The sequence below is a fragment of the Brettanomyces nanus genome, chromosome 1 (genome assembly GCF_011074865.1).
Source record: "Brettanomyces nanus chromosome 1, complete sequence".
Classification (NCBI taxonomy): Eukaryota; Fungi; Ascomycota; class Pichiomycetes; order Pichiales; family Pichiaceae; genus Brettanomyces; species Brettanomyces nanus.
This window is the reverse complement of record NC_052374.1, coordinates 122,079-136,780: the sequence shown is the minus strand read 5'-3', so window position 1 is coordinate 136,780 and position 14,702 is coordinate 122,079. Positions and strand designations below refer to the sequence as shown.

Here is a 14,702-nt window from a genome sequence, read left to right as displayed (position 1 = left end):
ATCCTTTGGAAAATGAAGAACCAAAAATATTTTTATTTTTGAAACCTGATGGAAGAGCTGAAAATTTTTCTTTTCTTGCAAACAAAAGACACTCACTCACTGACCACAAGAGCAAGAAGCAGACTGGACAAAAATCATGGCTTTCAGTATTGTCCTAAACAGATATATAAACGAGTCTGTGGCAGAGTATGGTGCCATTTTGGATTTTGAATTGAAAGAAGTTGACAATAAATACCAAAAGAGTTATGAAGAGCTATTGAAGAATGATGATAAGCAAGAACTTTTGAACCAAATAGTGGGCTCTTCCAAGTTCTTATTGGTCAATTTTTCTGACAAGTCTCTTGAACCAACAGCTAATTTGTATATACACATTTTGGATGCGTTGACATCTGAATTGAATATTGATATTAGCGGGGTTTTTAAACAGGTGTTGACCAACTTTTCTTCAGAATCGTTGTCAAAATCTGCAGAAATCAAACCGACGACAGTGATTTCTTTGCTTTCGAACATTTTCAACTTCCTCAAAGAATCGAACCATCTTAGGGCTGATATTCTCAAGGATATTATAACATTGGTGTCAGCCAATGATCTTCAGAGCATGCTTTTGCCTATAGCGCAGAACTTCTCTGTGTGGCTGTCTGATATTGAAGGTGTGACTGATGATGAATGGAGGGCCCTCGCTAACCAAATATTTGCGCAGATTTATGCCCAGGATCAGATGGCTGCGTTAACTTTCTACAAGAAATTGGTTGAATCAGAGACGGACTCTAGCAAGCTACAGCCACAAGATTATGATGAGTTCTTGGTGAAGGTGTTGTCGTCTAAGAAATACTTTAACGTTTGCAATCTTGACATTGGTGCCAAGTTGGGAGATGGTTCATTGGCTCACTTGTTTGAGATTATCAGGAACGCAGATCTCAGTGAATTCTTGACGTTTGTGAACAGTAAAGAGGGTAGCAAATTGGGCGACAAACTGGATTTAGCCAAACTGACATATAAAGTGAAATATCTTGCTGCACCCCAAGTGTTGGAGAAGTTTGAAGAAGAAACCGGGAAGAATGAATTTAGTTATGAACAGATTGCGCAGCAGTTAGATGTCCCATCGGACAGCATTGAAGAGTTTTTGATCAACTGCATCCAACAGGGATTAATCACAGGTAGATTGTCGCAGGCCAAGCAGGTGTTTTATTTGAGCAAGATAGACCGATTGAACACTCCAAGCAAGACTTTGAATGCCAAGGATTGGCATAGAGCCAACCAATATTTAGAGAACTGGTCTCGAACAATCGAAGACTTACAATCTCTCATTAAAAACCTTACGAGTAGAAAAGGAAAAAAAATGCTTCCTCCTCAGGCCATACAAACATTCCATCAGCAGAAGCAGGAGCTGAAAGAGCACCTGCAGCAGGAGAAGCAGAAAGAAAGGGAAAGACATCAGGACGACGAGGAGACAGAGGATTCTCAGGAGCCTGCTGTTCAGCAAATTGTTGCTTGAATCATCTTATAATCATCTTATCTAATACAATCCATACACTTTCTACTTGAGTTAAATCAGAAAAAATTAAGACTTGAGGAGTTGGCTCGAAAATATTTTGAGTATATCTCGCCTCTGCTTCACTTTGTCTTTATCGGCATACATTAGTTATGTTTTGGCGTCTGGGTTTACGTTTGTCCAACAAAGGTTTAACTGTTTCATTGAGACGGCCTGCTCCGGGGTTTTCGTCATTTTTTTCGTCCAGGCCACGCAGTTACACCTGGAACTTGATCAGCAATACCAAACCAAGGCTCAAACACATCTACACTAACTATCTGAAGTTTCAGAAACGCAAATATGCCACATACTCTGAGTTGGGATATGGGCCCGGTCGTTCGAACTTTAGTCGTTCGGAAAGACAGCCTCATTTCAACAACTCCACTAACAATATCCTCAAACCAACCATATTTACTCTTCTTTTTTCTGCGGGCACGTATTTCATAGTGCCTTATTTATTCGACAATACCCCATTAGGCTACTTTAAAAAGCACCCAATGCATCTTCTATATGGATTGTTGGGTATTAACTGTGCTGTTTTTGGTCTTTGGCAGTTACGCTACAGTAACTCCAGGTTGTACAGATTGCTTGAACAGTACTTTCTCATGGATAGGAACTCACTCACGCGGAAGACTAATTGGTCAGTGGTTTTCTCTACTTTCAGCCACCAGGATTTCTTCCACTTGTTAATTAATATGGGATGTCTCTACAGCTTTGCCATTTCCATGATCAGCGTTATGGGTGTATCTAACTTTACTACTGTCTACTTGATCTCAGGCTGTGTCTCATCTTTGGCTTCGATGATCTTCAGCTTTTTGACTAGCAGTTATGGCTGCTCCTTGGGTGCCTCGGGTGCCATTTCGGCCATATTTGCAGCATTTACCGCATTATTTCCGGCGGCACACGTCGCATTCTTTGTCTTTCCTATCCCTGGAGGAGCCATTACTGCATTGGCCCTATTTACTGCCTACAATGTTGGGGGATGCCTCTTTAAATGGTCCACCTTCGATTTCGCTGCTCACTTGGGTGGTACCGTGATCGGATATCTATGGGGATTGAGTTACAAAAAGGAACTCAAAGATCGGTCCAGAAAAAGACGGGGATACTGGTAAGTAAAGTAAACTTGTAAATATAGATAAGTGAAAAATTGAAAATTCATTTTTGTAGTACAAAAACTTCTTTGGGTGCATGTATTTTTTTGACTTTCTGGCTTAAGTTTGTTTACTTTACACTTCCCACTTGTTATGGTCTTCTCACATCACTCTCACTCGGGACAGTATGTATCTCACGCAGTCAACACGTTGGATGAGGTGGTTTCTCGTGCGAAGGAGATGAACTTTCGCACTTTCTGTCTCACTGAGCATTGTCCGCGATATTCCCGAGACTTGTTATATCCGGAAGAATCTGAGATCTCTTTAGAAGGACTTTCTGCTACATTCGATCGATATGTTACTCATGCGAAGAAGATTCAAAGACAGGTCAACTCGGATAAGACCAATAGGTTGAAGATCTTGGTGGGATTTGAAAGTGAAGGAGGAATTGACAGTTCACATCTTGAGAAGTATCAGGAATTGCGTGCTAAGTATCATATGGATATTGTGCTAGGGTCTGTGCACTACATCGATAGAATTCCGATCGATTTTGATCGAGAAAACTGGCTTCGGGCCAAATCACACTACAAATCTTTCCACGATTTCTTTTTGGCATACTTCAATTGCCAATACGAAGTTATTTCAAAGTTGAAGCCCGAGGTGGTTTCACATTTTGACCTTATCAGACTTTTTCAAGATGAAGATAACGATACCTGCGAGATTACAGGTAAGCCGCTAAAGGATATTAATCTTGCCAAAGATTGGCCACAGGTTTGGTACTCCATTGGCAGAAATATTGAGCTGATTAACCAACAAGGTGCACTTATTGAGCTTAATTCAGCCGCTATCAGAAAAGGCTGGAACTCGCCGTACCCTAAACGAGATATAGTACAATATGCGCTATCTAAGGGTGCTAGATTCTGCTTGAGTGACGATTCTCATGGTATCAAGCAGGTAGGCTTGAATTACCATAAAGTACTTAGCTACATTGTAAGTTTAGGTTCACAGATCGAGTATATATACTTTTGGGATTTGGATGATTCAGGTGCATCCTTCGTCAATAAGGAAACCGTTGCGGATCTTTCTAAAGATTCTTTTTGGAAAATAAACTATCCAAACCTTCCCGGAGTTTAAGGTTAGATGTATAATATGCTGGCGGGTAATCCATGGATTCGACATATTCTTTAGATGGCGTTTCTTTTCTATAGCTTCTGTCAAATATATTTCTCTTTCCGGATACAACTGTAAGAGCTATCTGACCAAACGGTGATTGTGTTCTGGATGACGTAATTTATTTTTTCTTATTGGCTACTTCATATCTGAAAACCAGAAGTGAATTAATTAAATTTCTTCAATTTTACCTTCATCCCGATGAGATGCCATGCCTCGAGGCCCCATCGGTGATGATGCACGAAAAAGAAATTTCCTGAGGTTGAGGGTATACCTGGACGCTAAATGTCTCACAGTTTGTTGAGGAGTAGTGAAATCAGACTGTCCAAAGAATAGACAAAGTAACCAAAGAAATGCTAATAGATAGGATTTTATTTAGAATTATGCCAGTTGTTAATTGGCTCTCGTAAATTGATACTCTACGTAAGAATAGGCCTCCCATATCCGCTAAGAAAAAAAATCTCTCTATTCACCATTTCTTTTTTACTAAAGAATGCCGTGTGCAAGTTCGGAAGATGCCTGCAAAACCTCTTAGCGGTTAGATGAGATTTATCGGTCTGAACCCGCTGCTGAAATGTGTCTCCTCTTCTACAATGTGTTGCCCCGCATCTAGGACAGATAAGCCAGAGATATGAATAGTTGAGAATGAACGAGTCTATATATATTGAGTCTGACATCCTAGCCGCAGATATGGACACCTTGATTGGTGTCTAGTTTCTTAATACAATGGGCATTAAAGAAACACTATCAAATAATATTCTGGCTGTTGGGATTTCACCAACTAACTCGTTAAGTCGTGTACATAGTATTGGCAGTCGAATCTCAGAAATTAGAAGTGCACAATCAGAGATCCGAGACATCGATCCGAGAAAAACGGTTGGTGATGAAGGACTTCTAGCTGAAATTGGTTACAAGCAGGAGCTAAATAGGACCTTTAACACGTTCCAGGTGTTTGGCATAGCTTATAGTATAATGGGACTTCTTCCGTCTATCTCGTCTCTAACTGGCACCGGTTTAACAGCTGGTCCCGCGGGATTTCTTTGGTCATGGTTTGTCTCGGCTCTCTTTATACTTTCCTTAGGTGTTTCTATGTCTGAACTTGCCTCCAGTGAACCTACCGCTGGCGGACTTTTTTATTGGACATTCTATTATGCTCCTAGAAAGCACCGTGTTTTAATATCTTATGTTATTGGTATGAGTAACTCTATGGCATTGATTGCTGGTTCTGTTAGTATTGCCTACGGAAATGCAGAAGAAATCCTTGCAGCCGTTTACCTTTCAAAAAATGGTAATTTCGACATCACCAACGGAAAAACGTATGGAATCTTTGCCGCTTGTATTGTTTCCCAGGCCATCTGCACATGTATTTCCTCGAGACACATTGCCTTATTGCAAACGATATCTGCTGTTTCGAATACTGGATTAATTGCTCTTTTCTTCATTGCGTTACCTATTGGAACAATGAGAAACAGAGGTCACTTCAATGATGGTTCCTTTATCTTTGGTCAAGTCAACAACTTTTCTGATTGGCCCATTGGGTTTCAGTTTTGCTTGTCCATGATGACAGCTGTTTGGACGATTGGCGCTTTTGATTCATGTGTTCATATGTCTGAGGAAGCACGTAATGCTAGTATGAGCGTTCCTATTGGTATTACCAGTTCTATCTCATTTTGCGGTCTCTTAGGATGGCTCATTATTATATGCACAAACGCTTGCATGAATCCAGACCTTGATTCTATTCTAAGTACACCTTCTGGATTCCCAATGGCCCAGATCATCAGTGACTCGTTGGGAAATAAATGGGCTGTCGCATTCATGTCTTTGACTGCTGCATGTCAATGGCTTATGGGTGCCTCTATCCTTACTGCATTGTCCCGACAGGTTTGGGCATTTGCACGTGATGATGGCTTACCATTTGCTTCTTGGGTTAAGGTTATTAATAAAAAAATGAAAGTTCCAATCAGGGCAGTTATCTTTTCTTGCATAATTGCTCTTCTTCTTGGATGTTTATGTCTTGCTGGTTCTGCTGCCTCATCAGCTCTTTTCTCTCTCGCAGTTTCTGGTAATTATGTTTCCTGGTGTACTCCAGTGCTATTCAGATTGACCTCGGGTAGAAAGAGATTCCGTCCCGGAACATTCTATCTTGGAGATCGGTTGTCTATAATTAACGGCTGGATCACCATTGCATGGGGAGCTTATATCATCTGTCTTGCAATGTTCCCTAGCTCCAAAGTGGTTGATAAAAGCACAATGAATTATACAGTGGTTATTACTTGTGGAGTGTGGATCTTATCCGCCCTTTACTTTATCTTGTATAAGTACAAGCACTATCACGGTCCGAAGGCCAATATTTCTGCTGAGGAGGCTCTGTCCATCGATGGTTCTGCTGAAGTTATTCCAATGAGTATTGATGATAAAGTCGAGTGAACGGTTTATATATGAAATTCTTCTCTATTCACAATTAACTGAATTGGTTTATACGATTTATATTTGTAAGTAACATCAGAGAGTTTACCACCTCTTTTACAGGCTGATGATGGTCCCTGAATACTGCTATAATTCTTGATGCAAAGAGTTCTTTCACTTCTTTAATCTCTATCACATCTTTTGTCAAGTTATACAGATGGAAATGAAGTCTCATGTGGAAGAAAATAATTATCACTGTTAAGTCTGACGCGATTACATGAAGTCCCTTTTTGAATGAAGGAATTTCAGCATTTAGAAGCTCATTCATCCCCGTCAACATTGATAAAGAATTCTGTAAATCCTGATCTAATACAAACTTCTTCTCATGTTCAGAGGTAGTCAGCAATTTTTTTTTGTTTAGTTTGGCAAGGTCCTGCTTAAAACAAGTTATATCCAAAATCAAGTATTCACGTCGCTTGAGATTTTTGTTCACCAGTTTCAACAGCTTTAGAATCTTAGACATAGTATCTTTAAACTGTAATTGAAAAGATTCAATCTCTGTGCTAGCCTCATGTATGACCCCATCAAGTCTAATTATAAGAATTTCTGAAAGCCTATCCTGGGCTTTTCTGAAATCTACATTTGATTCCAATATTTCTTTAAAAATCTGGTACAGCTTTAAGCTATGTTGCATAAAACTAGTCACTGCTTTACAATGTCTTAGTACTGAATCTTGGAGCAGAATAAATAAGTTGGAAATCCTTCTAATATCCTCAAAAAATTGATCCAACTGATCATTTTCAATATCCTTGGTGACTGAACTGTCGCAATTAATTCTCTTAAGAATCTTAGGAACGCTTGCAATTTGTTGTGACAACCCTTGCCAATCAATCTCAGTACTGATAAATGATCGGGCCATTTCGATTTAATTGAAGAGTTAAATATACGTTCATTATGGAAAAATTTAAGCGCCATATATATGAAAATCAATACATCCAGAAAGGGAAGTTTAAATTTCCCCGCATACACCATTTCGAGAATGATCGCTTATTGTTCTATTATGTCATTCTAAATTGTAATAGTCTTTAAGAGGCTTCGTGGTTATGGAACTTCTTTTCTCATCCAATCCAGGATGACCAGAATCAAAACCGGGCCAGGCCATGATCTTATGAGGCTTTCTATGTTTAAGAAACATACTGTCATTGCTGCTTAACATATCTTCAAGCTGCTTAAATTTCCTGTCACCATCAGTTTCGCGGCTAATTCGCTCTTTTAGAGTCTTGACTTTCTCTCGAAGGATGCTGGTTAAGGCAACAACAAGTCTTTGCGCAAACTCTCTATCTGTAGGAGTATTGGCCAAGACGGCTATCCGTAACTTTTTGACCATCCGAATCGATCTCAAGGACTCCTCAAAAGATGCCTCACGGTTGGAGATTAAATATGAAGGTGTTCTTAACACCAGCAAGGCTGCGTAGTAAAGCATAATATGTATATGAATTGGAACATACCTCAAAGCAGAAATAATATTGGGGTCTTCCAAAACAATTTTGAGAACTGTCTCTGCTGCCGAAAAAGCCAATTCAGATGAAACTCTTCTGCTCTGATAAGGAGACATTTCTTTAATAATATCCTGATAGGTGTTATAATCAGAATCATCGTTTTCGTCTTCTTCACTATTTTCGTTCTCCTCAATTGGGTTTCCATTCGTATCCAGTTGGGCCCCCTTGCCGGTTTCTATTTTCTTGGAATTCTCATTCCAATCATCATCTACCTCACACTGGTCCAACCTAGGCAATTCTGTACCGACGATTTGAAGCTTTCGAATAGCAGTAGAATTGATGTGCATTTTAGCAAAATTATAGTAAATAAGAGTGGACTTTGAAGACCATACGGGACATGCCTTCAGACTGGAGAGTAGAACTGTCCACTGAACCATCCATTTATCTAATTCAAGATTCGTTTTGTAAGGTAGTCCGAAGGATGCGGGAGCAAAAAGGTCCCATGCTTCCTCCTCAAAGGCACAATCAATAGCCTGATGATATTGAACCTGAGAAACCAATCTTAGATTCGAATAAGTGGACTCAAAGCTGTGATCTTGAGCTGGCTGTTGATCTTTATTAGCGCCCTCAATCTTTCCAGCCTCAAAGTCTTCGGCTTCCAGTAGAATGCTTTTTCCCTTAGAAAGAGTGATATCTCTTGGATCAACCAGAGTCTGTCTATTGAATACCAAAGACTGCTGCCCATCCAAAATATAAAGTAAAAACCAGAGCTTCACCCGATCTTTTCTAGGTATCTTTGATTGCTTGTTTAGAGAGGACATCAAATTCATACTTCTGGCCAATTGTAAGGCCAGACCTGTAAACATCTGGTCCTTCTGAAACCAGAATCCACAAAAACAGAGAGCCATTATAGTGTTGAATGCTTCAAGTTCAGTTTTCGGGCTAGAGGAAAGGGTGTCCATGCTCAATTTATGGATAAGAGCCTCCAAAGAAGTAAAAAGATTATTGAAAACCGGATGATGAATCGATGAAATACAGCAGATAGTGGCAACAAGCAATGGGCAAGTCTCCCAGACGCTGTTTACAGAATATTGGCCGACACTAAAACCAAAAAGCTGCGACGAGATATTGGCATCAAAGTAGTTGAAAAGTTCCATAGCTTGTTTCCTTGTCAATATATCATCAAGCGACTTGTGATCTTTATGTTCTATCTTACGCCTCTTATTTGGAGGAGAAATCATCGTAAGATCTAAAGATGAATTACGAGATATAGGCCCAAACTTCGTCACGGGAACATTCGATGAGATGCAGGGGGACGTGGAAGTTGCGACGGATAGAGCATTGCCCATGAACGCATTTAGAGACGGTAGTTGCCGTATAGGATGTGGGGAAGAATTTTGATCGTTCAAAATGGTGATGATGGAGCCAAGCTTGGAATCGAAATTCTTCAATCGTTCCTCTACAGAGTTCTGCCATTCGAACTTTGGAGAATTTAAAGGTTCTGAAGAGGTGTGAGGTGGTTCTGAAGAGGTATGAGGTGGTTCTGGAGATTCATCTGATGGATTCAACAGGTTAGAGATACTTGCCATAGTCGAAGAAGCAGAAGAATGAGGGAGACGAGACAATGGAGCAAGCGGATGAACTAGACGTTGTTGGCACGGAGGATCAGCCTTGGCACCGGTACCAACGATCCTATAGCTGGCGATCTTGTACTCATAAACACATTGAATACCCTGATTTCTGCATCTCTTGCAAACTTCGTCGTCACCCAACTTGACACATCTGACTTTAGATCTCCGACAGTTTGTGCAGGCTTTGCTTCGCTTTTCAAAATGTCTAGAAGATGACTGTTTACTTTCGTTGGGTGTAGTAGAGGATATTCTCTTCTGACCTGCCTCGGTTACACCTGCATCTTCATGCGTAATCCGAGTAGTGACCTGCTCCTGATACTTTTCCAGCTCTAGTTGAAGCTGGTGAGTTGGATTCGGCAAGATGGGCTTCAAGGTCGACTCTCGGATCTCATTGGCCTTTAAATTGGTCATTGTTGTATTTTGCTGGGAATGGCATCTTTCGTATAACGGTGAAGAAAAGAGCGTTTTTCTGTGGATGGATGATACGGCGAATTCTCCGTGGTGGCTACTGCAGCGCGGGCGGCTGAGGTTTCGCGTTAAGTGTTGTTCACGCGTAGGTATTTATCGGAGTTTGCAATGTGTATATAAATAGGTACCAACTTGCCCTTAAAAACCAGACGAAACTTAAACCGAAACCAGAAGTCTTTGCTCCATTGATTATTAATTATTATTTAATTATGTCTGCTATTAAACAATTCTTTTCCGACAAAACTCATTACTTTGTGGTTGGTGCCTCGACGCAGCCTGAAAAGTATGGTAATAAAGTACTTAAGTGGTATATTGATCATGAATTACCCGTGACACCGGTGAATCCAAATGCAGAAACGAAGATTTACGGCTTACCAGTTCTAGAGTCCTTGGCTGAAGCATTGAAGCGTCATTTTGACAAGGATCATCCTAAGATTAGTGTCTCTTTTGTCACACCACCAAAAGTTTCTTTGAGAGAGATTCAAATGGTAGCAGATATTAGCGCTCTTACTGAAATTCAAAGCCTTTGGTTCCAACCGGGATCATGCGATGACGATGTTATTAACTTCTGCGAATGCTTTGGATTTTCCAAGGAGAAAGGAAATCTCATTGATGGTGAGTGTATCCTAGTTGAAGGGGAGGAAGGATTAATGAAGTGATGACACTATTATATCTATTCAAGAAATTTCTTTATGAACTTGTAGCCATTACGGAGGAGTTCTTCACCAGATGGAATGTTTGGTCTGTAGTTTGGATTAGTATTTGCATCTTTCTGTTCATGCTGTAGTGGTGTGGTGGTCAATATGAGATCGCCTTCTTCAGTTGTAGTAACGTATTCCAGGCTGGCCAGGCTTCCTGAAACAGATCCAGAAGCAGATCCAGAACCGATGTTGGTCCCAGTTTCCAAGGTAGATTTAGATGACATCTCGAAACTGGCAAACGCACTCTCCAATGACTTTGGTTCGTGAGTGTTCAATGCAAACAAGATTTTGTAGGGAAACGGAGCCTTATCCACAGATTGAATTGGTGGTATATGGCTTCTGTTCTTATCAACGTAATCGAACAACTTAAACATGTTTTTTTCAAAGTCCTCCTTGAAGAAATCAAGCCTTGAATTGGTATCGGTCTCAAGCATTTTGGTATTGTGATTGTTCAAGATGGTGACTTTCAATATCCATTTTTCCCAGCAGTTCTGATATTTTTTAGTTCTTCGAGGCATTAGAATCGACGAAGATGATGCAGAGCTTGTGCTTACATTATTACTTCCCTGTCGGTCCTGTAATCCATTGCTATTATTGTCTAACATCACAGCTTTCTCATAGAACTTCACCACAATAACACACTTGTAAAGCAATTGATCATTATATTCCTTTTCCCCTTTATTTAGCTCCCCCATAATACACTCGATTTTTGATTCGATCAGTCGGTCGAGTTCGGGAAGATCTGTGGTAGGATAAGGGACCCCCAAAAAGTTAAGTCCATCTTGAGGTACAATAAATCCAAACAATCTATTGAAGAAAATCGTCCAAACGATTCCCTTGATATAATCGGCAGCCGTATCAAGATCGGTCACTAGTTTAAGATTGAATTCCATGATTTAGGGAAAAGAAAATGTAGGACGGCGATGGACAGACCATGCTGCTAAGCTCAAAGTGTACATTATTACGACTACCAAAAAGTTGTAGCATGATGCGCACATCCTTACACCAATTCGATCAATTTAGCCTTGTTAACCCAACTGTATTATGTACACATTACTTATGACCAGAATCAACCTGGAATGCCTGAAATCTCCGCTCTAATTCAAGGTATTCAATGAGTTCTGACAGCCTTGTATTTATTTTCCGAAGAACCCAATTGCTCTTGTACTGCTCATAGAGCTCATCATTAAAAGTGATATCTGGCTCGCGACCGTGTCGATTAGGAGAGCCTTGTAGAGTGTCGGGCTTTTCTGACTCGGTCAGTTTACGCCTTCTCACATCTTGGCGATTTATAGAAGGTGTGAGAGGAGTGGTATGTGATCTCTTGACTCCATGAACCGGAGTTTTCAGTGTTGTTGACATGCTAAACAGAGTAAAAAAGTAAACCTCTATAAAAAAATTAGTTAGTAAATTCTAATTCGAGAAAGAGATGAATTCAATTGGTTTTCTTTTGTTCGAGATTTGTTTTTCAGTGACTCTCGTGTCTTTTCCCTTCCTACTTGTTTTTCTTTTATTTGTCCAAACATGTCTAATAACGAAAGAACTTTCATTGCTGTTAAACCAGACGGAGTCCAAAGAGGTATCTACCCAGAAGTTTTGAAAAGATTCACTCAGAGAGGCTTCAAGTTGGTGGGTATCAAGCTAACCTTGGCCAATGAACCTTTGTTGAGAACGCATTACGCCGATTTACAACAGAAACCGTTTTTCCCATCTCTCTTGTCCTATATGATGTCTGGCCCTATACTTGCTACTGTTTGGGAGGGTAAGGATGCTGTTAAACAAGGAAGAGCAATGTTAGGTGCTACGAATCCATTGAACTCTGCTCCTGGTACCATAAGAGGAGACTTTGCCATAGATATGGGCAGAAATGTCATTCACGGCTCTGATTCCGTCGAAAATGCCAAGAAGGAGATTGCGTTGTGGTTCAGGCCCGAGGAATTGGTCGACTCTAAGTCCACTTTGGCCTCTTGGATCTACGAATAGATTCTAAGGCCTTAGCTTATATATACACCCTTATAATTGAATTATTTTCTTCCCATTGAGTTGTTTGTGGATGGTAGGTACCAGCTCTTCAACGGAGCCGCTTTGTTGCTGCTCTATGTGTAGCCCAGCAAAATTTTCACTTTTTTTCTCACTCTTCAAGTCCCAAAGAAGAAAAAATTCGATTAAACCGTATATATATATATATTTCCTCTTTCAGTTTTCGGTTAGTGGCATCTTCTTTTCTCTCAAGTTCACGTCTAACCATGTCGAAAGTTCCGCAGATATACTGCCGTCAACCGAAATGCGTTGAGCTTATAGAGGCAGAACCTGTTTTCAAGTCTGTTGCCGGATTCACCAAGCCAGAGGCTGAGGTGAGATGCGCTGCTTACTCGCCCGTGGGTAACTACTTTGTTTATTCACAACCAACTGGGCTCATTGTGTGCGATCCATTTAGTGGAGAGCAGTTGTTCACGATACAAAATCCTGACGTGTTTCATTTTGGCATCTCTCCCAAGGGTACTTTTCTTACTTCTTGGTCTAGACCCACCAAGATGGAGGATGAAACTGGAAATTGGAACGACAACGTTCAGATCTATAGATTAGATATCACTGGACGTAAGTATGAGGCAATCCAAAGTTATCTTAACAAGATGCAATCTGGCTGGAAGCCACAATTTACGGCGGACGAGTCGATTTTCTGCAGACTGGTTAACCCCAGTCAGATCAGCTTCTACGAGACCGACTCGGAAGAAATTCATAAAGCACTGTATTCTTTGAATTTGAAGGATATTGGTAAGATTCAATCTTTCGAGCTCTCTCCGGGTAAAAATCCTTCTCTGGCCGTATTTATTCCCGGAAGTAGAGGTAATCCTGCGTTCATTAGAGTGTATTCTTTGCCTAACTTGAACACTCCAATCTCTCAAAAGCAGTTCTTTAAGGGAGAAACTTGCCTGTTCCAGTGGAACGGTCTGGGTACGTCAATCTTGGCGCTGGTTTCCACAGATGTTGACTCTACTAATAAGTCATACTATGGGGAATCTCAGCTCTATCTTTTTGGCATTACGGGTGCATTTGACCAGAAGATCAATTTGGATAAGGAAGGTCCTATCCATGACATTACGTGGTCTCCAACCTCTCGGGAGTTTGCTGTTATTTATGGCTACATGCCTTCTATCACGACATTTTTTGATGCCAGAGGCAACGAGATTCATACGCTGACTGAAGGTCCAAGAAATACCATATTATATTCTCCTCATGCCAAATATATATTGGTTGGAGGTTTTGGAAACTTGCAAGGTAATGTGGAGATCTTGGATAGACAGAATCGGTTTCAGAAGGTGGCTAGCTTTAAAGCCTCCAATACTTCTGTGTGTAAATGGTCTCCAGATGGACGGTTTATCATGTCTGCCACTACTTCTCCAAGATTGAGAGTCGATAATTGTGTGAAAATCTGGTATTTCAACGGTACTTTATGCTACATTAAGGAATTCAATGAACTTTATGGCGTTGATTGGAAATTCCAGCCGTTGTCGGACTTCTCACCGATCAGTACTTCGACTGCAGACAAGTGTGAAATTACACCGGATATCTCTGCCATCGAGTATATGGCCAAGAAGACAAGCATTTCTGGGGGAAATCGTGCTGGTTCTACTGGAGGTGCCTACCGACCACCTCACGCTAGAAACGGAGGTGCTGCCAAGCCTTCGAGATCATTGGCTGAAGTGGAGGCCCAACATTCTTCATCGATGTTGATTAGTTCCAGTTCTTCGAATAACAGTTCTACGGAGAGTTTTGCATCTTCATATGCGAATAGAAGAATACCGGGAGCTTTACCAAGAAGGGTGATTCCAGGAGCGATTCCATTAGATAAGAATGCGAAGAAGAAGAAGAGACACCATAAAAAGGATGATACGGAAGATGAGATAAACTCTAGTAGCCAACAAGAAGCAACAACTGCTGTCGAAAATGGTGGTTCGATGGTGGTTGGAGGAGTGTTCTCATTCGAAGAGAAGAAGATACGAAACTTGTTGAAGAAACTCAGATCAATTGAGAAATTGAAGGTTAAACAAGGCAATGGAGATTTCCTAGAGAAAACACAGGTTCTCAAGATTGAAACAGAACCTCAAGTTAGGAAAGAGTTAGAGAGTTTGGGATGGACGGAAGGAAGATAACTATATAAAACTGTCTAGTCCTATATGAATTAATTCCTCCACTACTTTTCG

At 40.6% G+C, this 14,702-nt stretch overlaps 10 protein-coding genes across 10 annotated transcripts; 7 read left to right on the top strand and 3 right to left on the bottom strand.

The window, feature by feature from the left end:
* Positions 1–136: 136 nt before the first annotated feature.
* Positions 137–1,495, top strand: FOA43_000059 (uncharacterized protein; the record flags this gene model as incomplete). The annotated part of the gene is made up of 1 exon (XM_038920395.1): positions 137–1,495. The coding sequence occupies one exon, from the start codon at positions 137–139 to the stop codon at positions 1,493–1,495; it is 1,359 nt and encodes a 452-aa protein (XP_038776323.1).
* A 533-nt stretch (positions 1,496–2,028) lies between these two features.
* On the top strand, positions 2,029–2,643 carry FOA43_000058 (uncharacterized protein; the record flags this gene model as incomplete). The annotated part of the gene is made up of 1 exon (XM_038920394.1): positions 2,029–2,643. One exon carries the CDS (start codon positions 2,029–2,031, stop codon positions 2,641–2,643), a length of 615 nt encoding a protein of 204 aa, XP_038776322.1.
* Positions 2,644–2,775: 132 nt separating this feature from the next.
* FOA43_000057 (uncharacterized protein) lies at positions 2,776–3,756 on the top strand (the record flags this gene model as incomplete). Its single annotated transcript, XM_038920393.1, has 1 exon — positions 2,776–3,756. The coding sequence occupies one exon, from the start codon at positions 2,776–2,778 to the stop codon at positions 3,754–3,756; it is 981 nt and encodes a 326-aa protein (XP_038776321.1).
* A 529-nt stretch (positions 3,757–4,285) lies between these two features.
* FOA43_000056 (uncharacterized protein) lies at positions 4,286–6,219 on the top strand (the record flags this gene model as incomplete). The annotated part of the gene is made up of 2 exons (XM_038920392.1): positions 4,286–4,290; positions 4,626–6,219. 2 exons carry the CDS (start codon positions 4,286–4,288, stop codon positions 6,217–6,219), a joined length of 1,599 nt encoding a protein of 532 aa, XP_038776320.1.
* Positions 6,220–6,253: 34 nt separating this feature from the next.
* Positions 6,254–7,117, bottom strand: FOA43_000055 (uncharacterized protein; the record flags this gene model as incomplete). The annotated part of the gene is made up of 1 exon (XM_038920391.1): positions 6,254–7,117. The coding sequence occupies one exon, from the start codon at positions 7,115–7,117 to the stop codon at positions 6,254–6,256; it is 864 nt and encodes a 287-aa protein (XP_038776319.1).
* A 144-nt stretch (positions 7,118–7,261) lies between these two features.
* Positions 7,262–9,739, bottom strand: FOA43_000054 (uncharacterized protein; the record flags this gene model as incomplete). The annotated part of the gene is made up of 1 exon (XM_038920390.1): positions 7,262–9,739. The coding sequence occupies one exon, from the start codon at positions 9,737–9,739 to the stop codon at positions 7,262–7,264; it is 2,478 nt and encodes an 825-aa protein (XP_038776318.1).
* Positions 9,740–10,005: 266 nt separating this feature from the next.
* FOA43_000053 (uncharacterized protein) lies at positions 10,006–10,455 on the top strand (the record flags this gene model as incomplete). The annotated part of the gene is made up of 1 exon (XM_038920389.1): positions 10,006–10,455. One exon carries the CDS (start codon positions 10,006–10,008, stop codon positions 10,453–10,455), a length of 450 nt encoding a protein of 149 aa, XP_038776317.1.
* A 14-nt stretch (positions 10,456–10,469) lies between these two features.
* FOA43_000052 (uncharacterized protein) lies at positions 10,470–11,390 on the bottom strand (the record flags this gene model as incomplete). Its single annotated transcript, XM_038920388.1, has 1 exon — positions 10,470–11,390. The coding sequence occupies one exon, from the start codon at positions 11,388–11,390 to the stop codon at positions 10,470–10,472; it is 921 nt and encodes a 306-aa protein (XP_038776316.1).
* Positions 11,391–12,021: 631 nt separating this feature from the next.
* On the top strand, positions 12,022–12,480 carry NDK1 (nucleoside diphosphate kinase; the record flags this gene model as incomplete). Its single annotated transcript, XM_038920387.1, has 1 exon — positions 12,022–12,480. The coding sequence occupies one exon, from the start codon at positions 12,022–12,024 to the stop codon at positions 12,478–12,480; it is 459 nt and encodes a 152-aa protein (XP_038776315.1).
* Positions 12,481–12,743: 263 nt separating this feature from the next.
* On the top strand, positions 12,744–14,651 carry FOA43_000050 (uncharacterized protein; the record flags this gene model as incomplete). The annotated part of the gene is made up of 1 exon (XM_038920386.1): positions 12,744–14,651. The coding sequence occupies one exon, from the start codon at positions 12,744–12,746 to the stop codon at positions 14,649–14,651; it is 1,908 nt and encodes a 635-aa protein (XP_038776314.1).
* Between the last annotated feature and the right edge of the window lie 51 nt (positions 14,652–14,702).